Raw genomic sequence first — 21067 nt, 5'->3', positions numbered from 1 at the left:
TATTATTTATCTTGATCATTTTATATGTGAAATATTTATTTAATACAAATTGCACATTAAAATGTATACTTTTTCTTTGTTTTATCACTGTTCATCACAGGAAAACTTCACAAAATCACGTCTAGTCAGTCTTATGCAAATGGAATCTGCAAAGGTTTTTACAGCATTACACACAAAGCTACTGAACAGGCAGCCAATCAGAAAACACACTTCAATTCACATGCCTATTACCTCTCAACTTCTGCTTGCATCTTCTGTCTCTTGCACAGGACATTTTGCCTTAAACAACACAAGAAAGCATTACAGAACAATTCACAGGCACAAACATCTTCTCATTTAAAATACGCTTTAAAACTTCACATATCATAACAGTATTTGTGGAGAAAATTATGAACAAAGACAATATGAATAATTTACAGATTTAAAGCAAACTAAATTGCTGAGGTTCTATATGACTGTGACTCAACAAATACATTCAAGAAACAAACTGAACTGAATCTACAAATAAAACTATATATAATATGGTACTTGCATTTGCTGCACTAAAACTGTAATGGTTATACCACTGTGACCCACTCACTACAGTTCATTTATGCAAACATAATGCATTGCATGAGGGCAGGGTTGCAATTAAGGAAGAAGTTTTTAAAGGCATACAGTGTTCACAACTCACAATTATATTGAACAGGACTCAACGTAATAAAGGCAGGTTTCAATTTTGGGAAGTTAACCTCACCACATTTATATTTTACAAAGTCTCATCATAACAACTGTCACAATCTTTATATTTCTAGTATGTGTACTAAGAAAAAAGTGTCATTTATATTCAACAAATTGAAGAATGCAACCACCATTTCCTCCATTTATATTTTGTATAAGATGATATTAACAAAAATTCTATCACCTTGCAGAATTTTATAATTTGATACTGAATGGTTTTGATTCCTCCTTAAAAACTTGCATTACCAACTGATGTAGATTTAAACACAGAAAATGTGAAGGATATAACTGTGCACATTTCTCTAATTTTATTTCCTACTAAAACTGAGTTGGTGAAAAATGTTTAATAAAACTGTAAATAAAGCATTTTAACAGACATGTTTGATTTCCAAGTGTTCTATATTCCATCTTCCAGATCTGCAAGTAACATTTATTAGCCTGAGCTTCCTATAAATTTGTAAATATAGCTGGAAATTGTTTCTCTTTGGCTTGTTTAGATGGCTGTGTGCTCAACAAGGCTCTTTTTCTCTGGAGGTAAAGATGGCTGGAGACTATACAGTCATCTCCTTTCAAAACTAAGGCTGATAATATGAGCAACTTCATACATAGACATACAGATAAATTTACTTTTTCTATGGGAAAAATGTGTAAAAAGGAATTTCTAAACATGGTGAAAACTTATGCATATGATTCCATTTCCTCACCATCCTTCTTCTCAAAACTTGGGTCTTCATGCTTCTCCAGCAACTGTTTCGTAAAGTCAATCTTTGAGAGTCCAGTTCCCTGGATACTAATTGGACCTGATGACTCAATTGGTGAAAGTGTTGTCTGAAATATTAACCAACTATTAAACTAGCAGGGATCTACAATTCAAGTTGTCTAGCTTGCTTCAGCGTGATTTTGCGTGCCTTCAAGCGAGACAGTGTTGTGTTGTTTATATCTGATTTTTACCAGGTCAACAGATTTGAAAGAAGAAGTTTGCATCACAATGGCTTGACCTTACTTTCAAAGATCACCAAAGTAAATGAAAGATGGATTTATGGATATGATCCAGAGACAAAGCAGCATAATCATGTTGGAGGAAAATCCCTTCATCTCCATGTCTGAAGAAGGCCAGACAGGTTCGTTTGGATATCAAGAGCATGTTGATCATGTTTTTGATATCAACAGGATCATTCATCATGGATTTTTCCCGCAAGGTCAAGCCATTAACCAGCTCTTCCACAAAGGTATCCTACAGTGTCTACAGGACTGTCAGGCTCAAACATCCAAGAAAATGATAGCACCTCATATACGCACAACTAAGTCCCCTTCCTAATTGATCTCAGCTCCTTCACACCAATATATCTGTTTTACAATAAATATATTATATATTACCTTTTGTTTAGCAGACATGATGGATCTTTGGTTGATTTCAGGGTTCCTTAGCTTAGGTTCATACACTGAATCAAGACCCTGTAATTGTCAAAAGATAGATATGAACCTAAATGTTCACACACAATATTTTACTAGTAAATATAAGGACTATATCTATCTGATCTTAGTTCAGGTAACTCAGGACCAGGTTCAATGACAGGCTTCTTCTGAGTTAACAACAATGAACCTTGAAGTTCCATGCCAACATGGAATTTCTTGATCAGCTGAATATCTACCAAGTGCAGAAAGAAGTTTGTACCAATGGAGTAAGTAAATAAGATATGTTCAATCTCCTCACCAATGACAAGAAAAAGTAAGTACCTTCTGTTCTGCAGATGTTCTAGACCTTGAGCAAAATTCAATGCTTCTGGTCTTGTATTCATACAGTGAGCTCAAACCCTGCGACTGACAAAATAAATATGTTCATGAATCACAAAACCCACTGAATAAGCAAAGAACTTACCAACATGTAACACACAAATATTGTAGCCGCCAGACAACTTGTTTGCTATGCTCCCTAGTTCCGAGGCCACAACAGATTCAGCAGTCAGATAAAGATTCAGAGTGGCCTGGTGGGGGAGGTAACAGAAGAGCTGATGTTTCTGGCATCCAGGCACAGCACCTTCCCCTCTTCACCATGCACTGACAGTTTGCAAGATGTCTGGTGGCTACTTGTATTGACAAGTACCTTTCTGAACACCTGTTGTATCTTCCTTTCAAATGCAGTACTTACCAAAGTCTGCATACTGTGATTCAGCAAGATCAAGAATAGTCTCATAGAGTAAAGTATGAGGCATGTGTATAACAAATTCCTGCCTCTTGTCATTTTGTTCTAAAAAATTATACATATATGTTGGATTGTGAAATATAAAACAGTGTAGTTTATACATACAGATACTGATTTATATAGCTTATATAAATGCTTCATGTTTATTTATTTGTTTATGGTCCACTTGATGATCTCGTCAGTAGCTCAAATGACATGGTGATTAATGAATGAACTAGAAAAGATAAGGAAGGAAGAAATCATGGCCTAATTTATATATGCCTGAAAGAACTGAATTAAATCACAAAAATCTGTAACATAGCTGGTTTCCTGGTCAAGATTTTAACTTGGGAATTCCTAAACACAAACCAGGAGTGTTAACCACTCAGTCACAATGTTTGGTTAAATTGTGTTGTATCTTTATGATACGGTCTCATTATAAAGCGATTTAACTGTACAACTTCAAGGAATAATAAAACAAATTAGCAAGAACATGTGGATATCAGCAGTTTTGGAAGAGACTTAAAGATGAATAAATATTAGAACAATGTTACATGTATAAAAAATAGGAGAATATAATCAGATTTAATTTCCAACTACAACAGTAAATCACACAAACAGACCAAGTTCTGTACTACCTTCAAAGGAAGATTCAAGTCGTTAATGGGTGGTAGCATGACATGCCTGGACCAGCTGGGTGGGGAAGCAGGAGCTGAGACCTGCCTTGGGTTTGTAGTCCCCTTTGCAGCCATTGTCTGCTGTTCCTCCAGAGGCTTCAGGAACCTTTCATGTCCTGATGTAATACTACTAAATCTCCTGTTCAGTGTTGCACGTGTTCGTCTATCAGCAGCACTGTGGTACCCTCGAGGTTCCAGTGTTGGTATGGGGGCCAAAACATGGTTTGCAGAATGAAAAGTCAGAGGTTTGGCTAGATTGACAACTGGAGGTACACTAGTATGTCGCAAAGAGCCTTGGCAATGGCCGACTTTAAGGTTTGATTCAAGAGCTGGAGAAATCAAAGAGCTACTTGCAGAACAACACATGGATTTGGCAGATACATGTAGTGTGCCATTAAGTTCAATATTATGAATATCTGAGACAGGAGTAAATGATCTGAATGATGTAGCGATGGCTGGAAGTCTCAAAGTATTCATTCCGCTTTGTCCCTGCATTGGTGAAGGATTAGTATGTCTTTGTTGTGTCCTATCAGGGTAAAGATGCAACAGTGGTTCCAAACCTTTTGAAACTTGAGACCACACATGCAAAAACAGCTGCTCCATAACAGAGTCCTTCACTTTCTGTTGCAAGCTCTCTGCAGACAGATCTCTACCATAGCACAACATAACACTGCCTTCTGTAGTGTCTGGACTAGAACTGCAGTTCCTGTTGCACTGATCATTCAGTTCCTGCTTCTCCTGGTATGACCCATGGCTTGCTATTACTTCTTCTTCATCTTCACTATCTTCATCATCCTCTAGCACCACACAAGCTGCCTCATCGATTGCCATTTTTTTATCATGAACACAAGTCTTCTCATGCAGTCTCTGCAGATGGAATGCACTCAACTCTAATCCAACTCCTCTTACCCTGAAACAGAAATGACTAAATAAAACACACTTCCATCTACAGCAGCACTCAGACTGATGATTCAGTTATATGTGAATGAATTTGGTTTCTATGTCTGTGCTTTATCAAGTCTTGAAATCACAGGAAATGAAACTGACAATTATTGTAACTCAACTTCAAGACTCGTGATCACAACTATCACAATGTGCTGCAGTAAACACTTACAAGAACAATGTTATTTAAGTTCTATTGGAAAAGAAATACTGGGATATACTAACAGTGGATACAGTAATCCAAATAATACTAAAAGCAACACTGAATTTGATATTAAAGTACCATTCCACAAAAAGTACAGTGTGCCAGTGACTTTGTGACAATATTTCAGCCTCTTATTCCCCGAGGCCATTCAATGTTGAAAATGTCATATTTTGCATTCCTGTGCCATGTTTCTTATAGAATCTATGGTAGTGAGATCAAGTAACTGTAGTGACCATTTCTGCTGACTGCCATCACCAATTCATTAGCCAGGTAACTGCTCATTAAGGTACTCCAGCATGTGTCATACTGTAAGTAAACCTGTAATCATGTTTTGTGTAGTTCAAGATGCATGAATTATCCTGATGTTCCATATAAGGCTCAAATCATCTTTCAAATATCTATAGCTCCATAAACATTGAGAATCAAACCAATGTTCATATGACATCAAATTAAATCAGGAATAAGATCATAAAGTAGTGACCAGACACAATGTGTGTGCACATACACACATATGGAAACCATTGATTGATTTTGGACTTCCTGTTATTTGGCGCTTGTCTTTGAACTCTACAACAAAACCCCAGACACCCAACATAACCAGTCACCTGCCTGCCAAGTGCATTCCAAATTAAAAAGAAACACTATGAAGAAGTGATGAAAAATATTCTATTAAAAATGGGGAATAAGAGATTAACTAACTATGGTCCCCAAGCCGTAGAAATCCTGAACTTTATTTGAAACCATACTTTGGACAGTTTCATTAATAAAGACAATATTTTTCATTGTGATGAAATTTGAAGATAATTCTTGTTGTAGCATAGTGCTAACTGAACACACAACATTGTTGAGTATTGAACTCACTGATTTCAACAATGGGAACAAATTTTCTATTTTAAGTAAAATAAAATATGTTAAAATCTCATAAACAAATAATGTACATAGCATTGACTGGCAGAGATTATGAACCACCATTCATCAATGCCACTGACATGTGTGCCATAGATATTTTCAGAAAATCTGAAATCTCCAAAATTTTTCTACCTGTAATGGGGAAATTTGCTTCTCCAATCAACGCATTCTGCTGAGACTTCCTTCTTCAGTTTATCCAAAGATTCCTCCCCATAAAAACATCTCTCCAGCTCATCAACCAGATCCTGAACTTTTTGTGTTGTCTCCACTTCAACATCCTATTAAAACAAATCAATAATAAGCAGTAATAATATCTGTAATTATGGACTATTATAAAATAATCAAAGGCAGCAGGCTTGTCACCTGCTACTCTAAGGAACCAAAAAGACTAATAAGATAAGTTGTCTTAAGCAACAATCCAGAACAGGCCAAGGGCCCAATTCTTGATAGCAGATGATGATTATGAAATAATTACCTAAAAATTGTAAAATAAACAAGAACTATGACTTCAGTTGTCCAAGTTCATGCTTATGTTTTCATTTCTAATGCTCACAAAGCTGTTATCGTATCTGTTGTTTTACAAAAATATTGACTGGTTTTTTTACCTGGCTTACAAGCATCATTTTAAATGATATTTTTTACAATTCTTCATGCAAAACTCAAGTAACATCTGGTAGTCTCATGCATATAGATGGCCAGACATGGCACAGATTTTTGTACATACATCAGTCCACGACATAAAGCTGGTGACACTGTTGCCAAAGCCTGATGACCCTGTGTCACCTGAAAACTGCCACGATCTTCCTTGGTCATCATCATCTGCTGATTCAAACCTAAGAAATGCAGAAAAATACTGTTAAAAGATTTTCCAAGATGCAGGCTAAGTAAACCTCCTTATAACAGTGATTTTCAAATTGTTTGGTTCACCTCCCACACTCCCTAATGGAACAGTTTGCAGTCTACTTCCTGCTCTCTAACATAGAATAAGGAAAATTCTAAATGTTAGCAAAACATACCTGTAAAATAAATTTTTTGGGAGTGAGACAGACACTATGACTATAATAGAGATCTCTGGGTAATGTTGAACAATGGCTTACACTGTCTAATAAAATAATAAATAAAGATACAAGAAAAGAGTAAAAATAAAGAAGGTATTTAAATTAATTTAGACACATTAAGAGCCTGGAAAAGCTCTAAAAGTCCTAAGGAGTGCTGGAACTGTAAATGGAAGAATAAGGACTACTCAAATGAACAAAACACTGTTTGATAGATGATGTGACAAAGGATGTGACATAGAAAAGACCACATAGAAATTAGATTTTAGCTTGGAAGAGCAAGAGGACTGTCTCATGTGGAAACATGAGCAACAGTCAACCTGAGTAATAAAAATTAAATTTAAAAATAAAGGTAAGGGAGGAGAATATGTGGCATTGTTGACAATCATAATGACTCTCATGAAAATCAGTACATTATCAGCCATATTGATTTTATGTATATAATTGAATCAGGTGATTATATATATATATATATATATATATATATATATATGATGGTTCATTTTGACCTGAAATTTTCTGACCTGCAGAAATGGGTTTAGGCTTACGTGCAGAGGAAGAGTATACAGAAAAGTGCATAACTTTAAATGTATAAAATGATTTACTATATGTTGTGATCAACATTCTGGATCAAATTTGAATTGCCTATACACACACTGCTTGTTAACAGAGTTGTGAAGAAGTAACAGCCATTCACAATATTAAAATAAGGACAAGAGGAGAAGTGTCAGATTAAATGAGGCTTCAACTAATGTGGCATAAAGTTCTTGTATTAGCACAATGTACAATTTAATTATAAAAATTACACAAAATAAACTCACCCAAAAACATCATCAAAACTTCCATCCCTTGACAGAGATGGTGTTGAGTTCCCACTTGCTGTCCCATCCAGCCTGAGTGCTGACAGCATGTTGACAGCCACATGTGTCTCCAGCTGACTTTCCTGATAGGAAGGTACTGGCATTTCCTCCACTTCAACAGCCATTTCTTCAGCAGGTTCAGGAAGAGGCTGCAGTTCTCCAAGTTTGACTTTTGGCACAACATGCCTGAAAGCCATGATTCATCACTGGAAAGATTCCAGTTCAGGAAGGGAAAATTTGCGTGAACTACATAACATAATTATATCAGATTACAAGCATGGATGTCATAATAAGGTAAAAGAAAAATACCAATATTCTGGAACTGCTTGCCATACTAACATGCTACAATCACTTACAAGCTTCGCCTTGATGGCTTTAGAGACATGACAGCAAAAATCTTGAAGACCAATTTCTGGAACTATTCAGTACGCACAGAGCAAACTTCTTCATCCTAGTATTCCTGAAACATATATGGGCATTAACAGAAACAAAATTACAAACAGCTGTCACTTAGGTAAGTTATTCAGGATGTGTAGTAACGGTTACATCATACACAATTGTCATTTACCACTACACTACACACAAACCTTTTGGCCAATCTATGTACAGCAACAACTCCTAGATATTACCAATATAGAAATTTAATAGCCACTGTATATGGCAATGTATTCTAAACTTTCAATGTATGTTCAAACAATGGATTTGGGCCTTGCATACTACCAAAGTGTTGTGGCACCCTTTTGTATGGAAATGCCAACTGACAACTTCTGAATATCTTCGATAAATCAACACTTTTCTGAGCTTTGAGCCTGTACAGTAGGCAATCAATCATTTTACAAAATTTGTTTGCTGTTTTCTTTTGACGTAAATACGTCTATATGGAAGGGTCATTCCGCAAAAAATTGTTACAAAAAAGTGACAGGAAAAAGTGTAACGAAAAAGTGACAGGAAAATGTGTAAGATGGATACCTGGGAAATATCAACAATTTGTAAATATGGACTGACAACAATGGTCAGCTTGCATGCATTGTTATGTTACCTAGGAAACGTCATCTGTTTACTCGGCATTGTTGTGTTACATTACTGCCGTCAACAATCCGCTTTCGTTATTGCGGAAAGAGCTGAGCTGTGAATCGCTTGTAGAAGAAGTGTGTCGTAGACTAGATAATTACAGAATAGTTGCAGCTGAAAAGAGAGGTGATATCTATGCGGCAGAAAGTATGGTCAATGGTAAAAAGTTTTAATTGTAACCCTGTATATTTGTAACCACACACCTATTGATGATTGTAAGAGATTTATTTTGAGTCATTTGAGAAATTATACAAAGATGTCTTCAGTTATGGCCACAGAAGATCCTAATACAATGCCGATAATACTGACAGGAGATTTTAACATTGATTTAAAGAAGGAGGAAAATCAAAGCTTTGTCACATTTATGGAGAAAACGTTTGGCTTAATGTTGATGTAAAATCCTCAATGTAGTACTACTAGATCAAAATCTTGTATAGATATGGTGTTTGCACGATATGTTGATACTCTACAATGTACAAATTTTATAACATATTTCAGCTACCACAGACCCATCTTAAACATAACTTACTCAAACTTTAATCAATTGTAAAGCGTGTATAAAGAAAATATTTAGAATAAAGCCACTATATAAACTCCTTACCGTATAGACGTATTTACGTCAAATTCTCCGGAACCGTGGTTCCACTGTAACTTTTTAATACAATTGCATACACCTCCAATTTCGAATTTATTTCCTTGCTTCAAAGGTCGTCTGCTAAACGTCCGTAAAACAAAAAAGACCTGCGCATCGCACGCATAAGAATATTTAAAGTAAGTACACATTACTGATACTTACAAAATTTAACAAAATCGTGATAGTCGTATGTTTCATTGTTATGCTGTTATTTAACACAATGGTATACATTACAATACATAATAAATTAAACGTATGAATTACATAACAGCATCTCATTTGTTTTAAACCGGAAACTGAATGACGTGGCGATTGCCAACTGTCTAGAAGGTGACGTCTTGTTCTTACTGCTCTTGGAGAGCAGTTTTTGTGTTGTTATAGGCGTAACAAATTATTATATTTCTATCAGATTTATACGTAATTTGTCGAAGAGGTAAGTATTAGCGTATGAACTTTTCTATGTATCGGTAAGAGTTTAGTTAATCAAATTCGTATTGATGCATGCAACCTGAAGGTCAATGAAGAGGCCAGTGAAGCCTAAGAGTTACTTGAATTTATTGTGATTTAGGCCTTTTTCACTAGGACGTAAAAGATCTGGACCATATTTCTGGTTGTATTAATTCCGTTGGTTAGATTCAGTAGATCCCGCGAGTATTAGATATGGTGCTCATTGTGCCGTAGAACTCGATGTGAAGATCACATTAATTGTGTAATTATAAAAGTAGCTGAGTCACATTTTATTTTGGAGTACGGAAGCTGGATTTTTCTGTTCAGCAGATTACATTATGTTCCTGTGGGACTGGTTTACCGGCGTTCTAGGATACTTGGGTAAGTGTGAGGTGAATTATGTTTATTTCGTCTTAGCATGTAGATCTAATTGAAACCCATATGATCTTCTAGCACATCAGTTCACAGTGCCAATAAAACACATTAATATTTAATGATAGAATACTTTCATGTAAGGATCCTTGTTTATACAATAGAATCATACATCATAACCAAAACTCAGGTCATACAAATTTTTGGGGGTTTTTTCCCGGTTATAAAAGGTTTACGGCATCAGAAGGGTAGGTTTGCATTTTTAGGAGTGGAAAAATCGGGAAAGACAACGTTATTACGGCAGAAGAAGATTACATAGAGCCTGTACCATGGATGAGTAAGTCCATTTATTGAATGATTTGATGCATGATATATGTTCTGTGGTTTTCACAGGATTGTGGAAAAAATCTGGAAAGCTACTGTTCCTAGGTTTGGATAATGCTGGCAAAACTACATTACTACACATGCTCAAGGATGATCGCTTAGCTCAGCATGTACCAACATTGCATCCAAGTAAGCAGTATGGCTATGAGAAGTGAAACTTACCTTTTTCATGACACTTGTTCACCTCTTTCCTTAATTCCTTGAGATTAATTGCAGACTCTTAGCAGAGGACTGTGTGTCCATATAATAAATGCATGGATATCTAGGAAGTTGGATAAGTTTTGTTAAGTGCTAGTTTTAACATAAGATTTAAAGTGCAACTTTTTTTATCCGTCAAACTGAAACTGTTTGCAACAGGTGCTGTTAACATCTTTTTAATATTGTTTCTTAATTTGTGAGTGGAATTATTTTATACCCACTAAAATATAACCCATTACATATTCCATTCTTTTATATAAAATTTGCCTACTCAAGTGAATATATATATATATATCCTTTCTACATAATTCTTCCAGAAGAGAGATCTCAAACTATGGTATGCAGTTTGTTATACAAAATTCTCTGTAAATACACATGCTATTAGATGGTGCACATAATGGTATCACATGACTGTATGACCTAGATCATTACCGTCATTCAAGTAATTGTTCTGAGTTGTGACTATAAGTTCACTGTGAGAAATATATTTCTATTCATGCAGGAGCACAGAGGCTATGAAATCATAATGTATTTAATTTTAAGTAGCTATTTCAAGACAGGAGTGGTTATTAGTGTAATATGGAAGGATTTGGAATTAAATTTTATTTTACATTTGTTTTACAATAGAACTGCACTATTAAGTTGGCATTTCCGAAAAATATAGCTAGCAATCAGTAAAAGTGGAGCAGGAACAAAACACTTGTTTCACAGTAGTAGCATTTTTAGGATGTTATTTTTGAGGATGTGAAATGGCGGTTAGTAAATAAACCAACTATTCTGCTGGCAATAATGTTGGTTTCTTTACTGTATTTTTTTATTGCAAAATGCCATCCCAGTCATTTCAGGGTTCATTCTGTAAAACCCTTTCAAATATGGTTCTGGTATTAGTAGGGATCAGAAATCAAATCAAGAAGGGAGTGGTTTAGGCATAGCAAACATGGAAAATATGGACTCGATTGAAGGGCCCAGTGGCAGCCTCTTGTGAACACAATAATGAATTTTTGGTTCAATAAAAGAGGTGGTATTTCCTGACCCAAGTGACTGTTAGCTTTGCATGAAGGACTCTGATATGTGGATTTAATTACATAAACTAAATAGAAACTGTTCATTTTGAAATAGCTATATTTTTGTTTTTATTTGTATAGCATCAGAAGAACTGTCCATAGGCAATATGAGATTCACAACATTTGACTTGGGAGGACATCACCAAGGTAAGTGAAAGAAAGTTATTTCTATTTAAAAAGTTTTAATTATAAGTATGTAGTGTTTAAAACTTCTAGTCCCTGAATCACTTTTTCAGTTATGATTTTCATAATCTGCCATGTATTATGGCTGGTTGAATTATAATTTTGCTGAACTATCTTCTCTTTTAAATGGAAATTGCAAACATCTTCAAATTAAAACAGAAACTGAAATATTTTATAATTTCCATGCCATAGATTAACAAATTAAACTTGTGACACAGTTTGGAATATTGTTGATTCCTAGTTAATGAAATTCCGTGTTCCAGCACGCCGTGTTTGGAAAGATTACTTCCCCGCTGTAGATGCAATTGTGTTTCTGGTGGACGCAAGTGACAGAGGCCGATTTGTTGAGAGTAAAACAGAGCTGGACTCCCTAATGACTGATGAGCAGCTGAGCAATTGCCCTGTGCTTATTCTTGGGAACAAGATTGATCGCCCAGAAGCTGCATCTGAAGATGAACTAAGGAACTTCTTTGCTCTGTATGGCCAAACTACAGGCAAGGTACGTAAATGAAGAGGAGACTTAGAGCAAGCAATATATAAATGTAATGATATTTCTCGAAACAGATGGTATTAACCCTTTTAGACTGAAGTAATCAGAAGTACATACATTTCTGGAAAGAGGTTGTTTCCTAAACCGGAGAGATAAGAATATAACTGCCTTCTGGTTTGTGGCACCATGTAGTCTTGTAGAAGTTTAATGATGTTTCAAAGGTCCACCAGGGAAATCACCTTAATGATGGTAATGTTGGTAAACTTCTACCTGACTACAAAGTGCAACAGTGCAAAACACCATCTTCACATTTGCTGCCATGAGAACCTCAAGTGTCATTAAGAAAACTAAGGATATGATGCAAAGTATGTATTCTGTTTCCATTTTGGTCCCCACATCTGCATATTTCCCAGAGGTTTTATGATAAACTTTGGGACCGAATACCAGACTCGTATTATGGTTCAGAGTTCACATTAAACTGTTTGTTCCCTCTGCTGACTTAACAGCATCTGCCCTGTGGGTGCTCCAACTTCAGAAGTGGACTCTTTGCCCATGCCTCGGTGGGCAAAGGCCATACCAGGAGGATATAGGTACAAACAAATGGACACATTTACATTCAAATGTATACACTTATGCTTGACACAGAAGTAGATTCTCACTTAAATCTACATTGAATGTATTACTGAAGTAAAAGTACCTGAATTTTTTTTTAAATCCCTGCATAGGTAATACGGTCCCCTGATTGTCACATATATGGACGTTTTATTTTGTATAATTCTTCTTACATTATTTCCATTTTATACTGGTTGATACTCATCTATAACCACCCAACAAGATATGTGATAGCCCTGACCAAGCAGAAAATTATCAATCATATCCTTACATCCTTTGCCTGAAGTTAGGGGCATCATCTGATCCAGCACTTGACTGGTCTCAGAGTAAAGGTAATTTATTGTACATAATTATAATAGTTAAGTTATTCTTTTTTTCATTGCTGTAGGGTAAAGTACCTCGAGCAGAGCTCCCTGGACGCCCCCTAGAACTGTTTATGTGCTCTGTTCTGAAGCGCCAAGGTTATGGAGAAGGCTTCCGATGGTTAGCCCAGTACATCGATTGATGTGTCTGCCACACATGGATTTGTGTGTTGTGTAACATAAGTGTGATGAAGAGGCAGACGGTTCCATCAGCTAGTTGAAATTTATGAAACTGCTGTTGGAATATTAATTTAATTTTTTCCTGGGGTTTGTTTCAAGTTTGTTGTTGTTTGTGACAGTTTGAAATGTGCAGCTCTACTAACAAAGACGGATAAGTCATCCTTCAACCATTGAACATTGTTGGAACTAGATGAATTGTTTAACTTGCTTCATCAGTTATCAATGGGCTTTGAATTTCAGGCATGTTTTATGTCTAATTGCACATTTCAAATTGTGTAATTAATTTTGGTGATCACTTTAGAACAATTTTACTGAAATGAGAATTCTTAATTGAGTGAGAAGTAATATTGTGTAAAAAGGACATGACTTATGACCAAACACTAGTGTTACTGTAACTGTGTACTATTCGTATGCGAAACAACTCATTTTTAATTTTGTGGTGTTATAGTTGTTGAGGTGGGTTGTTCTGTACAAGAATGAATACTGTCAGTCCTTTTCTTATTTATCTGCATGATCCTCGGTCACGGAGAACCCATCTTCGCTTCACAGATAATGTATCAATTTAAAGTGAACTCCTTTCTGCTCTCGTAACTTTGAAAGTGTTTGTCTCTAGATCTAGTATAGCATTTGATTTCAGTGAGCAACTGTAAAATATGCACATGAGCATTTTACAGAAGTGTTTAACACATTTGTTGTATGAAGATTTCTGGGTTGTTACGCTGTGTAGTCTGGTAGATGTTTACCAGCGTTTCAGAGGTTTATAGGAGCTGGACCAGCTCATATAAACTTTGCCCCACCCACCCAATTGGCATATTCATCACCCTGATGATGGAGGCAGTATGACCAGACTACACAGCGCAACCCAGAAGACAGAAATCTTCATACTTAACGCTGTGAAAACCTCAATCATACATTTGTATGTTTTCTAGTTCCAAATTCACCTTCCCTTTATGCTACTTTTATAGTGCTGTGGTCATGGCTGCCATGAGTATGTGTTATACAATCTCCATGATATTCTTTGTTATAAAATAAAAGCTCATAACATGATGACAGTCTTTATTTTTTGTCCTGCATATACCAATTATTTTTAGAACAATGATTCCTCCTGGAAGAAACAGTACCAATGCAATCAAAATGGATATACTTCTTAAGTGAACAGAAAGGCATTCAAGATATTTTAACTGCCTCGAGTAGTTGGTAGTTAATCTCGCTGAACAAGACATTCCCTACTGACATGTACTTAAACATTTGCCATTATGAAAACTGTACATCCTTTTAATTTCACAGATCAGCATGTACCATTTCCCAATCATGGGCAGATTCTTTATGCCTCCTGTTATCATCTACTGACTAACAAAAGATACACCCTAACCAAGGACTGTATGTTCAGTACCCAGCCACTGAACACAAGATTTTACCAACAGCTGCATGAACTTGCTATAATTCCAGCACATCTGCTCTCAGTGAGTGCAAAAGCTATAAAATATTGGGCTGCACGATTTATTCATAGGTGCATGGTATTTGGATGAATGTGCTTGAGCCAATCTGCTCAGTTTTCCATGTAATCTATGTACATGTTGCTCTTTACATAATATACACCTATTTCAGTGTCATACACCACATTCCTGCTTAGGCTGGGGCCACACGACCGTACAAAGTACGTCCGTTGTAACGCACATCGTGACGTCCATCAGAGAATTATGATTTGTAAGTGCAGACAATACTTTTTTTTTTTCTAAATCCTTTCAAGCTGCCACAGTAATTGGCGCTCGTGTCCTCACCTACGTCTGTACAAAAGTATGTCTGTTGCAACGGACGTACTTTGTACGGTCGTGTGGCCCCAGCCTTAGTTGTGTTGTTTTGCTCAACCCCATTCTATATTTACAGTAATTAGTATAATTAATTGTGAAATAAAATTGTCTTGCTTATTTGAAGAGTGATGTTTAAACATTAATTTTAGAACAAATTTCCAGATACTGGAATCCAAAAGTCACATTGTTAACATCAAAGAATGCCATAAAATCTGTTTCTGGGCCAGTACAATCCAGTCCACATTATAACCTATTTCATCAATTGTTTATTTAGTTATTTTACAATGGTCCGCTAACTTTTATGGCTATGCTGTATCAAATGATATACAGTAGCATGATTATGAATAATGAATAGTTTTAATTGTGAGATGAAGTGGTTGTGTTTCATTTCAAGGTACCAATCTAGCAATCACCAGAACTGAGAAAAACTATGAAACTTAACTTGCAGGATAGCCGGTCTCAACCAAGATTCATACCTCCAAAATATGAATCAGATATTCCAACCAGATCAGGCTTTTTTCTTGATATCTTTTTTAAATTATCTTCTCATTTCTGCTGTGATTCAAAATTGGTCTCTTCCTGACGAGACAAATTAATGTTGTTTAAAATAAGGATGGCATATATCACACTAATAATGGCAGACTTTCAAAACAAACCATGATTCATCCTGTTACCTAAACACCAGTCACTACTGTAATTTTAATTTACCTTGAGTGGGTCACAGGACATGTGGTTTCCAACATCGCACAAAAGGTCGACAATACAAATCCAAAACTAAGTGATCAATGTGTGGAGCATATGATTTAATGCGATGGAGATGCACTACTGACACTTTCCATACAACTTTGTGTATTCCATTAAGAATGCTGCAAATAGAATGCGAGACATGGAGGGCCCAAACTTTCCACTCAACTTTCTTCCAACTAATCAAACTGTCCTCTATGAACAACTCAACACCATCAAAACCAAAAGACTGTTTGCAACTTTCATGCAGGAATTTCTTGGGTTTTGCACTTAAGAGAATACATTTGCATTTCATACACAATGCAAGTTTATCTGTTTCGTGGTCATAATTATGAAGACCAGCCTCAATTTTTGTCTTGTGAATACCTGAAATAATGTTTCCATGTATATGCAGCATTCCACCAGATGACTTCAGAAACTTACAAGCAACCTGCCAGCCAGCCTCGCAAGATGGCAGTAATCCCAAGTTTACTCTGTCTGCAATGTGACACAACTGCACCTAAATAACAGAAACCAACCTTAAACAATGAAACTACACTAGACATGAGAGATTGCATTATAATGACATGAAGGACAGTGTTATGAAATAAAACTGAAACAGTGAACTTTGGGGTCAAGAACAAGGTTGTGCAGCGGAATGGAGAAGCATACAGAGAGAATAAACGTTTGGACATAAATAAAAGGAAAAAGATTGTGGTAAGACAGTAAGCAGTAGAAATGGCTGCAAAGAGACAAATCACAAAAGTAGAAAAATGTGATGATAAGAATTGTTTAAAACAGACCAAGGATAAACCTTATCAATTACTGCTTCCATATTTCAGTATCAAAACTGTTTTGTCATCAGGTTTAAATGATGCAAAGTGTTACATAATTAGCCATTAAAGTCAGCTACCTACTTCACATTGCAATGCTTGACATCTCTATTTTTCTGTAAGCCATGAACTTGGAACTTTCTATTTCATATGCCACATTCAGTAGTACCTTTTGGTTGTCTCCTTCATGTACAATACATCTTCCACCCGCATCATTCTGAATTAAATTCTTTCTGAAACCAATACAAAACAAGCATCAGATGTATGCTGTATCAACTAGCAAAATATGATGATGTAAATTAATTAACTCAATGGAACTGGATTATCCTTGAACAGCTGATAGTTTACCCCTGCTGTTACTAGACCCTATCCAGAGTCAGTTCAATTGACCTCACATTTTCAAAACATATTTTTATATGCCTAAGTATCCAAGTGGTTTCTTACTTTGAGATTTTTATCCACAATTTTGTATGTTTCATTCTTGCATGGTACAAGTTACCCATTTCATTTTTGTTGATTTTAATCACCCTAAAACATTAGGTGAATATTATAGATGCTAGATAAAAACTACCAAAGTTATATTTACATCTCCTTTTTAGTCTCTCTCACAGGTTTCCTACAGAAATTCCATATACATTTCTAAATAATCATCAATTATGAATTTGTACCTTAGAGCAATAACAGCATCTGGATTCCATTCGCAGGCATGGACCAATAGTGCACCAGCATGAACAAGGTAAGGAAGAGTAAAGTAACCAATCCCTGCATACATATCCACAACCACCTCACCATCGCATCTGAACCTGGCAACCCTATGACGCTCCGAAGCATTGCCAGCACTGTACATGCTCTTTGTTACATCCCAACTATACCTATATCAAAAGCAACAGCCATGTTATAGTATACGTTACTGTATATATTAAAGAAAGATGATGCTGTGTTCCACACACAGGTTTCACTGTATACTGTATGTGTTGGTATATTTATATTGGTACTATGGCATATAGACATGATCACTTATTACAAAGGGACACAGGTATTACACACACAAGCATTATTACGTACATTTTTAATATTTGATACAATTTCAAGCTATGTTTTGTAACATTCTGTGACTTGGTTTTCTCCATTGTTATTTCAGATAATTTGGAAACAGGATATACAGAGTGTACCGCTTAAAATGCAACCCAACATTAATCACATACCACAGTACAAAAATGAAAACAGAAGCAGGTCCACCCCATGTAATAGACTCTTCTGCCCTCCCCCATGAAACTCAAGTCAAGGTCACCCTTATTGCTAGGCCACTGCTCATGCCAGTAGCACAAACGCTGTGCAGGCGTGAAAAAGGTGTATTCATGAACATTACTTTACATCAAAATAATTTTTGTTTGTGAAGCATTTAGTAATGCATATCCTGACGAGAAAGTACCAAATAAGACAAAAGTACACTGACTTGTAACAAAATTTCAGGGCACAAAAGTGTTTGTGAGAAGTGCTCAAGTGACAATTGAAATTACTGCTATACCAATTGCAATTTAAAAGGGACACTCTGTATAAATCTATGCTGTGTGTATGTGTAGACACACACCCTTTCCTTACAGAATATGGACGGAAAGCCAAAAGAAGCTAAAATGATGAAAGACTATACTTGAGATCCAAAATAAAAGCTTCAACTGTTCTGACAGATAAACTGATAAACATTTTCTAACTTCAAAATATTTCTCTTCTCATAAGCATGCAATGCGGACACACACAAAATGCTCCTTTCTATCTACAACTGAATGCAATGAAGATTAATAATCTAATGAAAGAGACCATACTTGATTCCATTATCCACACAGTCCACCCAAGTTGATTCACCCCACATCAACTGAACATTTGGTGTGCGAAATCCATCTGGGGAGATGTGACTTTTTAAAGCAACACGATTTCCGTTAAGAACTAGACACACATTTGTCCAAAGCTCTGGCCCTGTAAACAAGCAGTTACCACATTGAAGATTTGTTTTTTCATGATGTTTTACTTTGATGAAGAAAAGTATATATAATCTGATCTGAGTCAGTAAATGCAGTTTTACAGGTCAGCTAATGCTTATGCTTAAGCATAACTAATTAATAAATATACAAAATTTTAAGTTTCAATATGTAGTTTTAACATTTATTACCACTACATTTATACATTAACGTTTAGTGCAAAAATACCCGAGATGCTTCTACAATGAACACCAAAAAAGAAACGAAACAATATGTTAATCAATCCCTTACTTAATCAATTAATTTTCAACGGTCATCATGCATGTTTGAATTTCACAACAAACTGAAATATCTGTTAACATTTATGTTACATCAAATTCCTATCATAACTTACTACAATACAGAATTTTAAGAACTACAACAACTATGTGCATTGGTTACTGTCTGTGCTGTAATGGAGAGAACTCAAGTGAACTGTTTTCCAGCTTAAATTTTAAAATTATATGTCCATTGTTCAAATAATAATTAGCAAATAAGTATCTATAACAAAATGTTTTTCCAATGACAAATTAAACACCAATTAAGTTTAATTAGCCACATTGTATTAACTAACCTGCTTCACACCATGCTGGATTCTTAAAGTATTTGTTACTATTAAAGAGAAGTAAATCCCCATACTTCTCCCATGAAGTTGGAATTTCAGCCACAAGATTTTCTTGCCAAAGTCCTTTGCTTCTCATCAGAGCCTCAACAACTTGCATGAGTCTCTGTACTGTTGGGTATGGCATATAAAGTTTCTTCTGTACTATGCAGAATGGAATGCCATTCAGTACAAAAGAACCATCATCTAAACACTGTACATCTATATCACCTGTCGCATTCTCTTTCACCGGAATTCCAACTTCATCACAATGTTTCACAGATCGTAACTTTGGGTGTAACAGTTGTCTGTTATGTAATTCAAGTCTGGAAATAAAATAATTCATACTGTATAGACTAAATACTGTGAACATGATGTGAAATATTCCTTCAGTTTAAAAAAAATGGACAACAATCTCATCACTTATGTTCCTAAATAAGTTGTATACACTTAATACTGGGTCATTCCATGTAAAATTTAACACTCCTGTCAACCTGTCATCACAAACTTTTGTATCTCTAATGGACACCACCATCAATTCTTGTCTGGCACTCATGATCATTTGTTTATTTACTACAGACAATTGTACCTTTACCAGGGTTATAAACTACCAATTTAACTTTAAATACTATGAATTTTCAAAGTTATATCGGTTTCTTCATTTCTAGTCTATTTTCTTTTAAATTCTTGTAACAAAGGCTGTATTCAATTCCAAACCTATTAAACAACAGTAGTACTTGTTACAGCAAAAATCATTGCAAACCGCATACCTCAATTCCTGACATCGTTTTGCATTCACAACTGCAAATAAACATTCCATTCTTTCCAAACAACTCTTAAATCATAATTTTTTGTATGTTTCCAGAAAATACCATAAATAGTAAGTCTGACAGCATCTACATTGACTCCAACTAGACGCACGTGCCACACTGGTAACCACAAACACAACTCCTGTCCTAAATTACAACACCCATAAATTAAACGGATGCTGCTATTAATCTGTATTTATTTACTAACAAGCACACAGCTAACTACTGCGTGATTGCGACTAGCGACATCGTTTGGAAACTTGGTGTACTATGTCTATGTAACTTCATCCGCTATGGTCAGATGTCGCGCATGCACTTTCTCCCTTCCAAGTATTTAACTGGCAAAGTGCCAGAGGCATCTGCGCTTTGATTGGTTTCGTCGAATGACGGTATTGGTGACTAGAAACATCATTCTGATCAGCGGTTGCTTTTTCAAGGAATTCTAGTCCGCCGCGGATAGATGTCGGGAGTGTATATTGCTCTTCCTCCCTATATAAGTTACAAACCCCTTTGTGTCAACAAAGCAATAAATTTTGCAATACATCATTTGAGTAAAACACATTTTGCTTTATTAAAAATAATAATAACAATAATTTAATAATTACATCTATGCAAAGTATAATCTCTTAAAACCCATCTAAAAGTTACTTTTCTTGAATCACTTTTCCTTTCATTACAGTATGGTGACCGTAAAAACTAATATCGTTTCATGTCAGATCCTATACCAT

The 21067-nt window shown here is 35.6% G+C and overlaps 3 protein-coding genes across 13 annotated transcripts; 1 reads left to right on the top strand and 2 right to left on the bottom strand.

Annotated features, from left to right (window-relative positions):
* Nucleotides 1-9544, bottom strand: LOC110836639 (uncharacterized). Of its 7 annotated transcripts, none has more exons than XM_087359146.1 (11): nucleotides 9418-9539; nucleotides 8590-8735; nucleotides 7907-8010; nucleotides 7512-7736; nucleotides 6360-6468; nucleotides 5768-5913; nucleotides 3541-4489; nucleotides 2458-2541; nucleotides 2098-2175; nucleotides 1425-1548; nucleotides 1-279 (listed from the first exon to the last, which is right to left on the bottom strand). In XM_087359146.1, the coding sequence occupies exons 3-11, from the start codon at nucleotides 7933-7935 to the stop codon at nucleotides 212-214; spliced, it is 1812 nt and encodes a 603-aa protein (XP_087215272.1). In that variant the 5' UTR covers nucleotides 7936-8010; nucleotides 8590-8735; nucleotides 9418-9539; the 3' UTR covers nucleotides 1-211. The 7 variants fall into 7 exon arrangements, with proteins under 7 accessions (XP_087215272.1, XP_087215270.1, XP_087215269.1 ...); XM_087359144.1 differs by lacking the exon at nucleotides 9418-9539 and adding an exon at nucleotides 9223-9346 and having other exon boundaries at nucleotides 8138-8735; XM_087359143.1 differs by lacking the exon at nucleotides 9418-9539 and adding an exon at nucleotides 9223-9346.
* Sar1 (Secretion-associated Ras-related 1) lies at nucleotides 9356-14594 on the top strand. Of its 4 annotated transcripts, none has more exons than XM_022078062.2 (6): nucleotides 9356-9392; nucleotides 10033-10083; nucleotides 10468-10587; nucleotides 11802-11867; nucleotides 12167-12402; nucleotides 13394-14594. In XM_022078062.2, the coding sequence occupies exons 2-6, from the start codon at nucleotides 10041-10043 to the stop codon at nucleotides 13508-13510; spliced, it is 582 nt and encodes a 193-aa protein (XP_021933754.1). In that variant the 5' UTR covers nucleotides 9356-9392; nucleotides 10033-10040; the 3' UTR covers nucleotides 13511-14594. The 4 variants fall into 4 exon arrangements, with proteins under 4 accessions (XP_021933754.1, XP_021933755.1, XP_021933752.1 ...); XM_022078063.2 differs by having other exon boundaries at nucleotides 9376-9392; nucleotides 10030-10083; XM_022078060.2 differs by lacking the exon at nucleotides 9356-9392 and adding an exon at nucleotides 9551-9688 and having other exon boundaries at nucleotides 10030-10083.
* LOC110836641 (tRNA wybutosine-synthesizing protein 2 homolog) lies at nucleotides 14589-20559 on the bottom strand. Of its 2 annotated transcripts, none has more exons than XM_022078057.2 (6): nucleotides 20301-20559; nucleotides 19504-19856; nucleotides 18738-18888; nucleotides 17583-17786; nucleotides 17084-17147; nucleotides 14589-16601 (listed from the first exon to the last, which is right to left on the bottom strand). In XM_022078057.2, the coding sequence occupies exons 1-6, from the start codon at nucleotides 20348-20350 to the stop codon at nucleotides 16077-16079; spliced, it is 1347 nt and encodes a 448-aa protein (XP_021933749.1). In that variant the 5' UTR covers nucleotides 20351-20559; the 3' UTR covers nucleotides 14589-16076. The 2 variants fall into 2 exon arrangements, with proteins under 2 accessions (XP_021933749.1, XP_021933750.1); XM_022078058.2 differs by having other exon boundaries at nucleotides 16484-16601; nucleotides 16999-17147; nucleotides 20301-20558.
* Nucleotides 20560-21067: the final 508 nt, after the last annotated feature.

Source organism: Zootermopsis nevadensis, unplaced genomic scaffold (genome assembly GCF_977971745.1).
Source record: "Zootermopsis nevadensis isolate Lab colony 2312 unplaced genomic scaffold, Znev_1.0 Znev_ptg000030l, whole genome shotgun sequence".
Lineage (NCBI taxonomy): Eukaryota > Metazoa > Arthropoda > Insecta > Blattodea > Termopsidae > Zootermopsis > Zootermopsis nevadensis.
Note: the sequence above shows the minus strand (reverse complement) of the source record. Positions and strands in the feature narration are given on the sequence as shown.